Source organism: Crocodylus siamensis, chromosome 13 (assembly GCF_052110815.1).
Source record: "Crocodylus siamensis isolate JL-2025a chromosome 13, ASM5211081v1, whole genome shotgun sequence".
Classification (NCBI taxonomy): domain Eukaryota; kingdom Metazoa; phylum Chordata; order Crocodylia; family Crocodylidae; genus Crocodylus; species Crocodylus siamensis.
Genome location: NC_143407.1, coordinates 27,421,118 through 27,433,517, shown reverse-complemented (window position 1 = coordinate 27,433,517; position 12,400 = coordinate 27,421,118). Strand labels below are relative to the sequence as shown.

Sequence of the window (12,400 nt, the reverse complement as noted above, 5' to 3'; positions counted from 1 at the left end):
CAATGGTCCATGGCTGGAGAAATGCAGGAGAGCAGCATTTGACCAGCAGAACAACTTGCACACATGATCAAACACCTTTAAATGCTTTCAAAAAGAAACAGGCTGTGCGTGCGCGCTAGTGAGGGGGAAAGGAAAGATTTCTTAGGTCTTGCTGAAGATGTCACAAGTTACTCCTGGTCAAAAGGTAACCTCAAAGTCTCCATTGTGCTTACAGCAGGTTTCTAACCAATACCAATTAAAAGACTTACAAGTCACACACAGAGAAAGTAGATGAAGTTCCTAAAATTGCCAACAGGAAAGGAGCACCAACAAGGGCTGAATAATGTTCAAGAAAGAAACAAACTCGTGTACAAATTAAAGAGAATCCCTTATAAATTAATGCTTTTGTGCATATATGTACAGAACAGTGATTCTGATGGAAGGACAACATTTAGGGCCGTATCTTCAGCTGGCATCAACCAGCACAGATCAGAGGTGTGAATGGAACTGCAGCAAACTTGCACTAGACTCTGAAGCAGCAAGGCACTTAAGTACATGCTTAATTTTAAGCACCCAGTTAGTCCCATTGGCCCCAGTTAATGTTAAAGCAGGTGAAGGCAGATGTTTAAATATGATGAAGAATGAGGACCTACCTGAGAATCTGACCTATTATATATATATATATTAGTTACTTTTATAGGTCAGGCTTGTGGAGGTCAATCGCTTCCCCTGCCCCAAGTTGTTTTATTGTATTTTTTTTTTTTTAATTGAACAAAAGCCCGGTCTTGGGAAGAAATAGGATTTCTTCCCCATAGCAATGATGGGGTACTCTACACAAAGAAGCACCTGGCAGTTTAGTTCACATTTTTTAATAACATGGCACAATTTACATTACACAAGTCTTCGCTGATGAGGAAACATGCTGAAGATTGAGAGCCGCTTTACTTTTCTTTTCACATAGGATCTAGAAAGGACTTTATTACATACAGGATAAACAGCAAAAAGGTTTGTATATAACAATCTCTTTACAATACTGAAAGCTACCACTACGGTTCCAGTGTACATATTTTTCAGGGTTGTTTTTTTTTTTCCTTTTGTTCTTTAAAAAAAAACCACTGCACAACATCTGGAGTTCACAAAATCCGAAGCTCACAACTAAACCTTCAGTTGACTACTAAAATAGATCTCTGATCATTAGAAACAACTGTCTGTAGTTAGACTTTTTTTCTGTCTTTTTTTTTTTTTTTTTTGCCAAAACAGGATAACAACTTCAGATAGCACTTTAATACACTAGAAGACCAATGGAACTAATTTTATTTCATACATATATTTTACAGTCCAGTAGACAAGATATTGAATTCTCTCTGATAAAGTCATATTCTCTCCAAATATTTAGACAAAAACTTAACACATTATAAAAACAAGTGTTATGAAAAGACAGATTTCAGAAGATTGAGGCTTTTTTTAAACAAAAAAAAAAAAAAAGGAAAGAAAGAATGAAAAGGACCGTAATTTCATAGCATTGCATTCCTTCTGCGATTAGGGAACAACAAAGCTGACTTCTTAGCTATTCACAGACTTTATTGCCAACTGAAATACAATAAGTTGCAATATGAAATCTGCATTGGAGTTCATTATTTTAACTATTGATCCACAGTGAAAACATATCCAACATCTTAAGAAAAGTATTAGCTTTCTTGGAAGATTCAAGATTTCAGGGTAGCTAAATCGACTTAACCAAAAAAAAACCCCCAAAAAGCGTGTGTACGGATAAGAACGACACACCATAAAAACAGACACAAATGGCTATGATCAGGTTATTTTCTAAAAATAAATTTGACATGTTAAGTGACAAAACTTCCAAGAAGTATCCGACATTTGACTGTTACTCTGTATAACCCAGATTAAATGTGGCTGAAAAGCCATATTGTCATGTTAGACACTAGAGTATTAGTGGTTACAGTCTGCTATTCTGCACGAGAACTAAGAGAGATGTGCTACAGTTACATTAGCATCCTGATGCTGGGGTTCATACGGAAAGCTACATTTCTAATGGGCTGTTTCTTAATCAGAACAAGCGAGGAGAACTGATTCATTTTGTAGATGAGCTTGTTCAGGGAAAATATGACTTTAAGTATGTTGTGTGTTGAAAAGGCTCCTTTGATTTTTAAAGGCTTTTGTGAAAAGCCTTAATATTCATTGCATAGTTGAAGGGGTTTAGCGGTCTATAACAATATATGTAACACAGCATAAGCAGACTGTGTTGATCAATATTAAGTTTGCAAATAGCACAGTTTAAGAAGGATTAATGTATCATGTTACTTAATTTTATCTATTTACATTTGTACAAAGTAAAGCTTTCATCTTACCCTTTTGCATATATGAACCATTAACCCATGACGCAATCTTTATACATATATATCTACAAATGTCTTCACTTCTGGTCAGAAAGAGCTTTGTATGGTTGGTTGTGGTAGTGGTGGTTTGCTTTTAACCAAATTATTCTGAGTAGCGCCTTATTCTTCAGTTCAAATTTTTTTAAAATTGTTAAACTAGAAATAAAATAAGAGGAGGAGACACAAAGAACATATGGACTTGGCTAAAAGATCTGGAAAATTTCAACATATAATATACAAAAAAACCATTTCAAAATCTTTGCACTTGGGTCTATACATTTTGTACAGTGGGTCACATCCACAGTCCGAGTCAATGACTAGTAAGAAGGTCTTTATATTATGTTCATTTACAAGGTTCTGTCTCTCTTTCAGCTTTATTTTTTTTGCTTTTTTTTTTCTGTTTATCGAGCTTCAATGTCCTTTAGGGTATGAGAAGGAGGCCTCTCTCTCATCTCTGTTGACAGAGGAGTAGTCCTTCTGGGGGACCCAGGCCGAGGTCCCAAAGTAGAAATAAGAGGTGGAGGGGCGCTGAGAGCTGCTGTGGGAGGAGTTTTATTGAGAATGCCATTCTGGTGTCCCGTCGGGGGACTGACTCTGGGGTAGTGCATGCTGGGAAGTCCTGGGGTGATTAAGCTCGGGTGAGGCAGGTGACCATCCAAGGCGGCAGGGTGAACTGAGTGCAGGCGTGCATGTTCGTAGTCCTCTCTGAGCATGTGCAACCGTTCCCTGTCATCCAAGTGGTTGCCCCTCTCATGCTCACGCCGTGGGTCGACAGAGAGAGGGTGGTGGTGGTGGTGGTGATTGTAGTCATGAGGCTCCCTGTCCCTGAACGACCTGTCAGCTTCATATAATCTTGGCGTAGAAAGACGATGAAGGGGGTCATTTCTTAGCAAAAAGTCTCTCCCCAGAGGGTCTCTCCGATGAATATCTAGCTCCCTGTAGGGATCTCTCAAGGGATCCCTCATTGGATCCCAGTGAAAGGAAGGGTAAGGGAAACGTTCTCCACCTGGAATTGGACTTATTCCCATAAAAGGTGTCATCATGCGAGTCCTATCCAGGCCACTGATGCTGTTCATGGGGTGTATGCCAGTCACACCTACAGTCATGGGCATAGACACTAAAGGACTTGGATGGACACTGGATGTAGATATTGGTGGGGGTTGGTCAGTTGACCTATGAGTTTGAGGTCCCTCAGGTGGAACATCATGGTCTTCCTTTCGTTCCTCCTTCACTTTGACTTCACTATTTTTCTTCGGATTATCATACACCGGTTCATTCTTCCTCTCAGCCTCGCGGTTGGAGGTGCTATTAGGCCTTGTGCTCTCTACTATGGAGGGTCTAGCATAGGGTGAAGGAACCCTGGACAATTGTTTTGTCTCTTCCACCACTCTGCTTTCGTGACTCAGGCCTTCTTTCTCTGAAATGTAGTTGTCTTTCACTTTGTGCTCTTCAACACTGATGTCCTTCCGAGATTCAGAGTGATCCCTCTCTCGTTCCTTAGGCTTCTCTTTTTCTCGAATCTCAGGATTGAGATGGCTCCTGATCTGCTCAGCTGAGCTGCGGCTATGTCCAAGGGAGCTGACTGGATGGATAGGTGCTGGCGAAGGATGGCTGGAGTGTCTTTTCTCAATACTCTCCCTGGAAAAAAAAAAAATGCATAAATGTTAAGGCCCGAGCATCTCTGCAAATAAAGCAAAGCCTCAGGGTCCTGACTCCCTCTTGATAAGTTTTGCAGGAAGTTAAGAGAGGTGCCCACTTTAATCTATTATCTGTTTTGGCATCACAATACTACTAAAACACCCCTTTTCTAAACTGTTTTTATTCTATTACCTAGACCCAAAATAAGCAAGGTCTCTGCAGCTGTCTTACAAACCACCTACCAAGTTTTCATCAGTGAAGACAATAGTCATACCAAGAGAGACTGGCACTTGTCTATGATTTTAAGGCAACAGCCTCGAGAATTTTTAAAGAGGTGAGAGCCGAAAAAAACCCCATCCTAACTTCACCCTCAAGAGTAAGTGAAACGTTACATTTAAACTGAATGGGTAAAATAATTTTACCTGACAACTTTTGCTATTATAGACTTGGAAAGAGAAGCTTTCATGTTACATCTCTATACCCTTATTTACATAACTCACTTCTCGACAGCATTTCTGCCTTTTTTCCCTGTTCAATTTACTTTGTGAGGGCTAATTTTTTTTTTCTAGAAGTGAAGAGAACTTGGAAATACAAATGATACCTTCCCTGGTACTGCTGATTGAGATAACCAAGAAACTCAACCTAGGGCAGAGGCCAATGCAAGACTGAACATTTAAACTCTCAACTAGGCTTTACGTAAAACATCTGTGTTTGCACAGATCCTCGGCTAACTTCTGCATGAGGGTGATTTCCACCCTGTATGCATTTTGTTTCTAAATTCCCTTCTTGAGGAGGAGCAGAGGGGTGCAGCAATACACCTCTGGTACTGCTGAGAAGTCTCCACGTTCCTGGAGCATTTCCATTCCTATTGTAGACCTAATTTATGGCACAAAAAATGCATTAGAACCATAGGAGACAGCAAACCTATGGCCCACCTGCAGGCCTGATCTGGCCCATAGATGAGGGGCTTTGGTGGCATCCAGTGGTGGGAGATCTTCCTGTGCTACCACCAGGGTGAGCAGGAGCAGCAGCAGGGTACGAATGCCTGCCTTTGACCCAGGGTGCGTCAGTCCAGCCCACAGCTGGAAAAAGTTGATTACCCCTGCGTTAGAAAATGATCTCCTCTAGTGTTTGAAGAACTGTTGACCCTGCTACAATTGCTGCCAGCAATAAATGGAACGACTTCACTACTTACTGTGGGCCAGACCCACAAAGGTATTTAGATGCCCAGATCCTACTGATGGTAAGCACTTAAGTGATGTCAATGGGAATTAGTGCCTAAATCCCTCTGTGACGAGACCCACGAGAAGAGTCAGTGCTGGGCAAGTGCTCCTCGGTGGTAACGGTTCTCTCACATGAACACTGCAGAGTTGTTTGCTGTTAAACACAAGTGACGCAAGCAATGAGGCAGCCTGTGGTGCAGCCCCATTACGCATCTGCATCCCTCGATTATCAGGTTTGAGTGATGCAGTCTCTCTGCTTTCTCAGTGCCTACCCAGGACTGGGGCCTGGATGAGGATAGCACATTTCAGGCAAGATGCATAATGCTGGCTGGCTGGAGGACACATCCAGAACAGAGGCTGGAGTGGCTCTCTGTCCCAGCAATCAAGCTTTGCTTGCCTCCCTTTTTAAGGTATACTGTTTAGGGTGCCTGCTTATGGACAAAGGTTGATCTTCGAAGGCCAAATAGCAGCACCTTTGCCACCACTATCAAAAGGCCATCTTTTCACCAGTGAGTAACTACCTGAACACAAATCACAGCGCAAGTATCCCTGCCTCTGTTTCTAGATGGGCTCACAGCTCTGTGAAACTCCAGTTGCTACACGAAAACTCCAAACAGTGCAGAAGCAGCTGCTCTGCAATGTTTCTTTGCGAGCCTACCGTCTGCTCTAGTTACAGATTTATTTCCCGATGCCAATTTCCGGTATTGCTTTGATCTACTTTTGTCCTAAATTGTTTGGATCTTGGCTCCCATCTCCTTCATGCTCTGTACCAACAGCTAAGACCAACTCCTTGAATCCTGATTTGTACATCAGGATTTGGTTCCTTTATTCCCCCGGCTTGGCTCAATGGCTGCTTGCAGACACTAAAAAAACCCCCAACAAAACAAAAACTCATACTTTACCAGAAGCATCAGCATGTTACTTTGACCTGGCTCTGCAGCATTCATAGCTCAGGCGCTTCAGCAGGGCTTTTTGGCACGTTTAGCTAAAGTTGATTCAATCAGCTATTAGATAAAAGCGCCAAAAAGCCCCAATAAACTCCCGGTCTCTACAGATGTCAGGCAAGCCAGGTCCAACTAATGCACTGCCTCTTCTGGGTATGTGCTGGGCTTGGTACGGGGCCGTGCCAAGTTTAAAATAAAGCACTGCTTCTTTTGCTTTTAAACATCAGCAAGCAGGCTATATTACAGGGCTGCTGCCCCTGTAACTTTGCTGCCAGATCTATGGCATCAGACCCCTCTAGTGGAGACATGGTGCATAATGAACAGATTTTTCTGCTGGCTTTGCTGCATTCTCTCCCCAGACAACAGAAGCCAAGTCAGCAGAAGTCCTCCATACAGGAGGGTTGCAAGCAGAGCTGCATCAGCTATATCAGCTTAGCTCAGACCCCCCAGCAATTCTGACAGAATACTGTCACATACACCAGTCTTCCTTTTTCCAGCTTTCATGCCCCTCAGAGATGCCTGCTTCCCACTATACAGACTCTTGTTTCGGGGAGTGATTTGGGGGGGCTATTTGTTTCAATTATTTATGAGAGGAACTTTTATCCAATCCTTTAACTGACATGAAGTCAATTTGCTGCATCATTTATATATTTTAAATAGGGTACACATAATTAGAAAGTACAGCAAGCATCTTGCATGATTAAATAACCCCAAATATTTCATTAGCATTCTTTCAGACAACCACATTAAACACTTATTTTTCTGGCAATTCTGTCCTACCCAATTAAGCAACCCAAAGATATTGATGAAGTTATCTCACAGTGCTATTAATTATTATGCAAGTCATCCAAGTAAAGTGTAGCTTAGTGGCTAGAACTGGAAGTCAAATTAACCTTTGTTCTACTCCCAGGTTGTCACAGGCTTACTAAACTACCTTGGGCATTTGTCCAGTTTTGGGCCTCCCGCTACAGAAAGGAGTAGACAAATTGGAGACAGTCCCGCGGAGGGCAATGACAATGGTTCGGGGGCTGGGGGACATGACTTCTGAGGGAACTGGACTTATTTAGTCTGGCGAAAAGAAGATTGAGGGGGGATTTAATAGCAGCCTTTAACTACCGGAAGGGGTTTCCAAAGAAGAACTGCTTCTCGCTGGTGGCAGATGACAGAACAAGGAGCAACCATTTCAAATTGCAGCAAGGGAGGTTTAAGTGAGCTATTAGGAAAAACTCTCATGAGGAGGGTAGTAAAGCACTAGAACAGGTTACCTTGGAGATTTTTAAGACCCAGCTAGATAAAGCCCTGGCTGGGATGTAGCTGGGGATGGTCCTGCTTTGCGCAGAGGGTTGGACTAGAGAGATGTGACCTCCTGAGGTCCCTTCCCACCCTCATTTTCTATGACTCTAGGTCTCTGTACCTCAGTTTGCCTGTGTGTGTAATGAGACAGTAATACTTGAGTGAATGTGAGAAGTATTTTGATTACTACTACATATGATGCATCTTGATGACGCATACTATATCTTGCCAGATAACGCTCATAATATCTGTGTATGTTATGTAACTAAGGGAGTCGGTAAATCTCTTATATATGTTTTTTTTTTTTTTCCAGGATCATATGCACATCCATGCCGTCTTCAAGAACACAAATTCTTGTGCGGTGCATTTGAAACAGACTATTGTTAACAATTATCTTGTCCGTGAGCTGCTTTTTTTCTTTTTGAGTGCCATTTGGGAGTGGTGAATTTCTCAACAAAAATGTGACAAAGATACTACAGGACAAAAAGCAGACTACATTACAACCTAACTGTATACCAAATATTGGGCGAGGTAGTGATTTACTTATGCAGGTTTCATACCAATGCAACTCACCTGACTCCACTGGAATTAATCTTAATTTACACTGATATAACTAAGATCAGTATCAAGAGTTATGTACCTCATCAAGCTAACATGATGTCTCTGTGCTATTTGATACTTTCTTCTGATCAGATCTAAACTTGTACAACACCAAAGACCGTTTCAATATTAAGCTACTTCACAGCAACTCAGGTGACAGCCACACAATCCCAGCAAAGCCACAGACTAACTGTAGGAGTTGGGAAAATAAACCCAAATTGGGTTTGGAATTCAGCTATCCAACAGTAAAATGGGGCTAATACTTCTTTTGCCCTCAAGAGGGTATTATTAGGCTAAGTCTGAGTATGCAAGGTGCTCAGATACCATGGTGGGCAGTGGCAATGGAAGCATCTATTTGACAGGGTTCCAGAGTGGGATCTGTGGCATCTTCAAGTACAGATATTTATGTTACTCTATTGAAAAATAAGTCTCGAAAAAATCACCCTCTCTCTGTATGATGCATCATTGCACTAGATAAGAGAAAACCGTATTTTACTTGGATAGGTGTGGTAACTGTAATTGTGCTGAAGTATGATGTAAGAATGAAGCTTAGCTTTTTTCAAGCGCTCAAATCAGGCTGATTAATAACAAAGAAATGTGTTTCGAACTGTGATATGGAGTTCAGAGCAATGCAAAAGCAACTTGTGAGGAATACATTTTTAAGTGAGTTTCTTTAGCAAGATACATTTGTAACAAAACAACAAAATAGCAATGAAATAACCATGCCATCCTACAATCTACCCATATAACTATTTTTGCCAGCCACAGCCCATAGTTATTCACAAGCCTGAGTGTTTGCAGGACTAAGTCCTTAGTTTGCAATAGTAATTACTTCTGCAGCATTAAAATTAGAGTTGAAAAAAAATGAGCGTATACTACCAAATGGAAAATATTTCAAATGGAAAATGTAGGTGAAAAGATCTGTAGCTTGACTTATTCAAAAAGCTCTTAAAGTTTTCTTTTAGAATATCAAATATGTTAGTATAACTTCTGAAAAGCACATCCCTTAAATATTCCTTTTTTAAAAAAATTAGAAATAAATAGCCATTATGCAGTAAAATAAGAAGCCAAATTGACAGGAAAGCTAGTCAACTACAGCTTAAAATCTGAACTGGGCCTCTATATGTTTTTCAAGCAAGATATAACACTTGCCAGCTGACAAACTTGTAATTTGAAGTTTAAATATTAATAGGATCTATTATTGATGTAACTGTATAATGGGAACAGTTCTTAAAAAATTGACCAGGTTTTACTGTTTGTTAACCCTTTCCAGCTTGGACAGGTTTACGTGAACATGAAAATCCATATAAGGCAGTAAATTACACATGCGCTCTGAAATGCATAAAAGCAATGCAAATGTGTGGATTTTATTTTTAAGGACTCAAGGAAGGTTTAATGGACTGAATGAAAACTGAAATTTGCTGTATTATTGAAGCATGGCACACCTGAGCTTTTTCCAGTGCTGCATTTTTTTTTTAAATGCTGCAAATGGAAGAATAGTCTCTTTAGTCAGGGCTTTTTTTCCCTTTCCTTTTTTTTTATTTTTTTTACAGTACCTAATGCATTTAGGATTAGATTTACCAAGGTAGTTAGGTTCTCCGGGGTGTAATTAGGTGCCTGAGGGGATTTCAGAAGTGCCTAACTCCATTGTCAGACATCCATCTGCTACTTCAGCACCTGAAAAGAAATCTTTTGTAAGCGTGCCCTCTAAGGCCCAGGTCACTTGTGACACTGGCAGAATCCTACCTCAGCAAAGCTGCTTCCAATTAACATAGGAGGAAATGAGAGGTGAATCAGACTGAGCATTTTCTAGGAAGCACCTGTACAGGAAGCATCTCTTCTGCATTATCAGCCTAACACTATTTGCAAGGACTGTTTTCTGCTACTAGAAGCTAAGCTTTAACAACGTGCCAGGCTGGGAAGGGTTAAAAACTGAACAGAGCCCCACGCTTCGAACTAGACAATTCTTGGAAGTGTTCTTTCGTACCTTTCTTTGTCATCTTTACTAACAGATGAGTCTCGTTTATCTACATCTCTATCTCTGTCATGAGCTGCAGCAGATGAACTGCGCTCCAGCTCTCCTGGCTTCAGCCAGGGCGGAGGGGTCGGGAACGAAGGAGGAGTTCGGTGCAGTCGGTTCCAGGGCTCGTGAGGGTTGCTAAAGCTCTGCATACTGGGGCCATCCTTGTGGCCGAACATTGAGTTGGGTGCTGAAATGGTGAAGTGGAAAACAAAAAGGTTTAAGAAAAAGGTGTGCTCTAGTGAAGGTACTTACCAAAACAACCTTTACAGCACTCAGAGTTAAAATGAATACATATTATTGGGAGCTGGAAAAGGAAAGGAGATTAACAGAAATTCATTAGAGGGTGTCATTCCTAACAATGGACAGGCATCTGACAGCTGTTTTAACCATAAGGGAAAATTCTGCATACAAAAAGGGAAAGAATCAGGATAAAACTGACATTTTTCACATTCCAAATGTTTTGGTAACAGCAGGAAATGAAAGTTATACCTGTTCAAGGAACAGGACTTGATATAATCAGTCCTGAACTCATGTAAAATGGGAGTATGCGTGCACGTGTGTGTGTATGTAATATTCTATATAAGACATGCACACATCATATATATATAAGTCTATAGACTAAAATCATAACATACAAAAGGTGAGGAGCAAGACAGTAAGAAAAATGTTGGGATTTTTAAGGCCTGATCATTTTTTTTTGTTTTTAAGTAGCCAGACCAAGGAACATTAGCAACTATTTTCACTACCAATAGGCATGGGGCTAGTAAACTTTTCCAGCATATGTTCTGGATCAGTAATCAGAGAGCGAAAAAAAAACCCAACCTATCCTTGGATACAGATTACAGCTAAGCAGTATGCATTAACCACCTTAACCATTAAAATCAAGCTGTTAAGACCTTCACAGGCTTATTCAATAGATGGCTTCCAAGTTGCTTTGTCTTTTACAGTAAAGTTGTAAGGTCACCGTTGGGTGATAAATTTAATCCAAACTAGCATAAAATTGTACCTTCACAAATAAAGGCTGCTTTTCAAAAAACAGTCCCTTTATGACTGCATGATCTAGAGTAGCAACTGCTGAAGATACAGCAAACAACCATCTTCACTCAACACTCTGCATCACACAACGAACAGGAAATCACACAGAAAGATGTTACTCACTAACTGTTGGATTCCCAAGTCCTCCAAAAGCATTACTACCCACGGCAGCAAGACCGCTGAATGAAGTTGGTCGATTAAAAGGCTCTGGAATCAAACAGAAGCAGTTGAAACACACAAACACAATAGTAACTATGATAAAATATTAGTGCATTACCCAGCTGCATTGTGTTTGCATGAAAACCAAGTCCACATCTATCACTAGTTGAACACCATTCAAAAGACAACAGTGTTTAGAAAAATACTTCAAAGAATACATAATCTTGGACCTTCTGCGCTACAGGGAGTGGGAGCCAATTAATTAAAGGCTATATAAGTGTCTTTATTTTGCTCCATTCCCACCTCTTTTTCACATGCCCTCAGAAAATGTTCCTGGCTGGCTCGCATGGTACTAATCATCCTAAATAACATTAAGCCACACTCCAGCTGTGTCTTCTACACCATGCTCAGGATATAAACAAAGTGTAAAAAAATGACAGGGTGTCCCTATATACTATTGCACTGATCCACTGCATGGACATAAGTAGTGGAGGCTGCTGCAATCATTTGTTAATTTTGTCTATGAAAACCTATGGATCCTTTGAAAAAGGATTAAAATCAGTTTTCCAGCAACTAAAGCACACAAGACACTCGTAAGCTTTATACATCCAATTTTCTCTTCACTTTAATGCTGGCAGAAGTCTAGTGACTTCTGTGAAATTAATTCTGATTAATACTTGTCTGCACAAGTATTAACAAGAGAATCAAACCCAGTGTCTTTTGTGAAGCAAGCAAACAGCTGCTAGTGCAGAATGACAGACACGGGAACAAAGGACTGGAAGGGATCTAGGCTATCTAGTCCAGTCCCCAAAGTTTGATGGCAACTATTTCTTCAAAGGGTCCAAGAGGATGCCCATATTAAGATGCACATACAACACAGCAGCAAACACCCAACACAAAACCTTTAAAGGGCTACAGGAAGAGAGAAGGGGAGCCAAGTGTGTTAACACCGCCCAGTCAGGAATTCAATAGGTAAGCTATGCTCGATGATCCAAAGAAGTAGATCCGATAGATCAGAGGGAAAATTCCTTCTTGACTCCAAAGCTAAGTACAGACAGTCAAAAGGCAAAGGCTGAATTGATTCAATCTTCACAGGTTAGTTTAAGCTGC

The 12,400-nt window shown here is 40.7% G+C and overlaps 1 protein-coding gene across 16 annotated transcripts in view; it reads right to left on the bottom strand.

The window, feature by feature from the left end:
* Window positions 1-832: 832 nt before the first annotated feature.
* Window positions 833-12,400, bottom strand: part of AUTS2 (activator of transcription and developmental regulator AUTS2) — a 980,474-nt gene continuing 968,906 nt past the window's right edge. For all 16 annotated transcript variants that reach the window (XM_090024889.1, XM_090024895.1, XM_090024898.1 and 13 more), the window contains 3 exons: window positions 11,255-11,338; window positions 10,061-10,283; window positions 833-4,013 (listed from right to left, as the gene is read on the bottom strand). In XM_090024889.1, coding sequence (XP_089881015.1) covers window positions 2,777-4,013; window positions 10,061-10,283; window positions 11,255-11,338 — 1,544 coding nt within the window. In that variant the 3' untranslated portion in view covers window positions 833-2,776. The remainder of the gene's footprint in view (window positions 4,014-10,060; window positions 10,284-11,254; window positions 11,339-12,400) is intronic.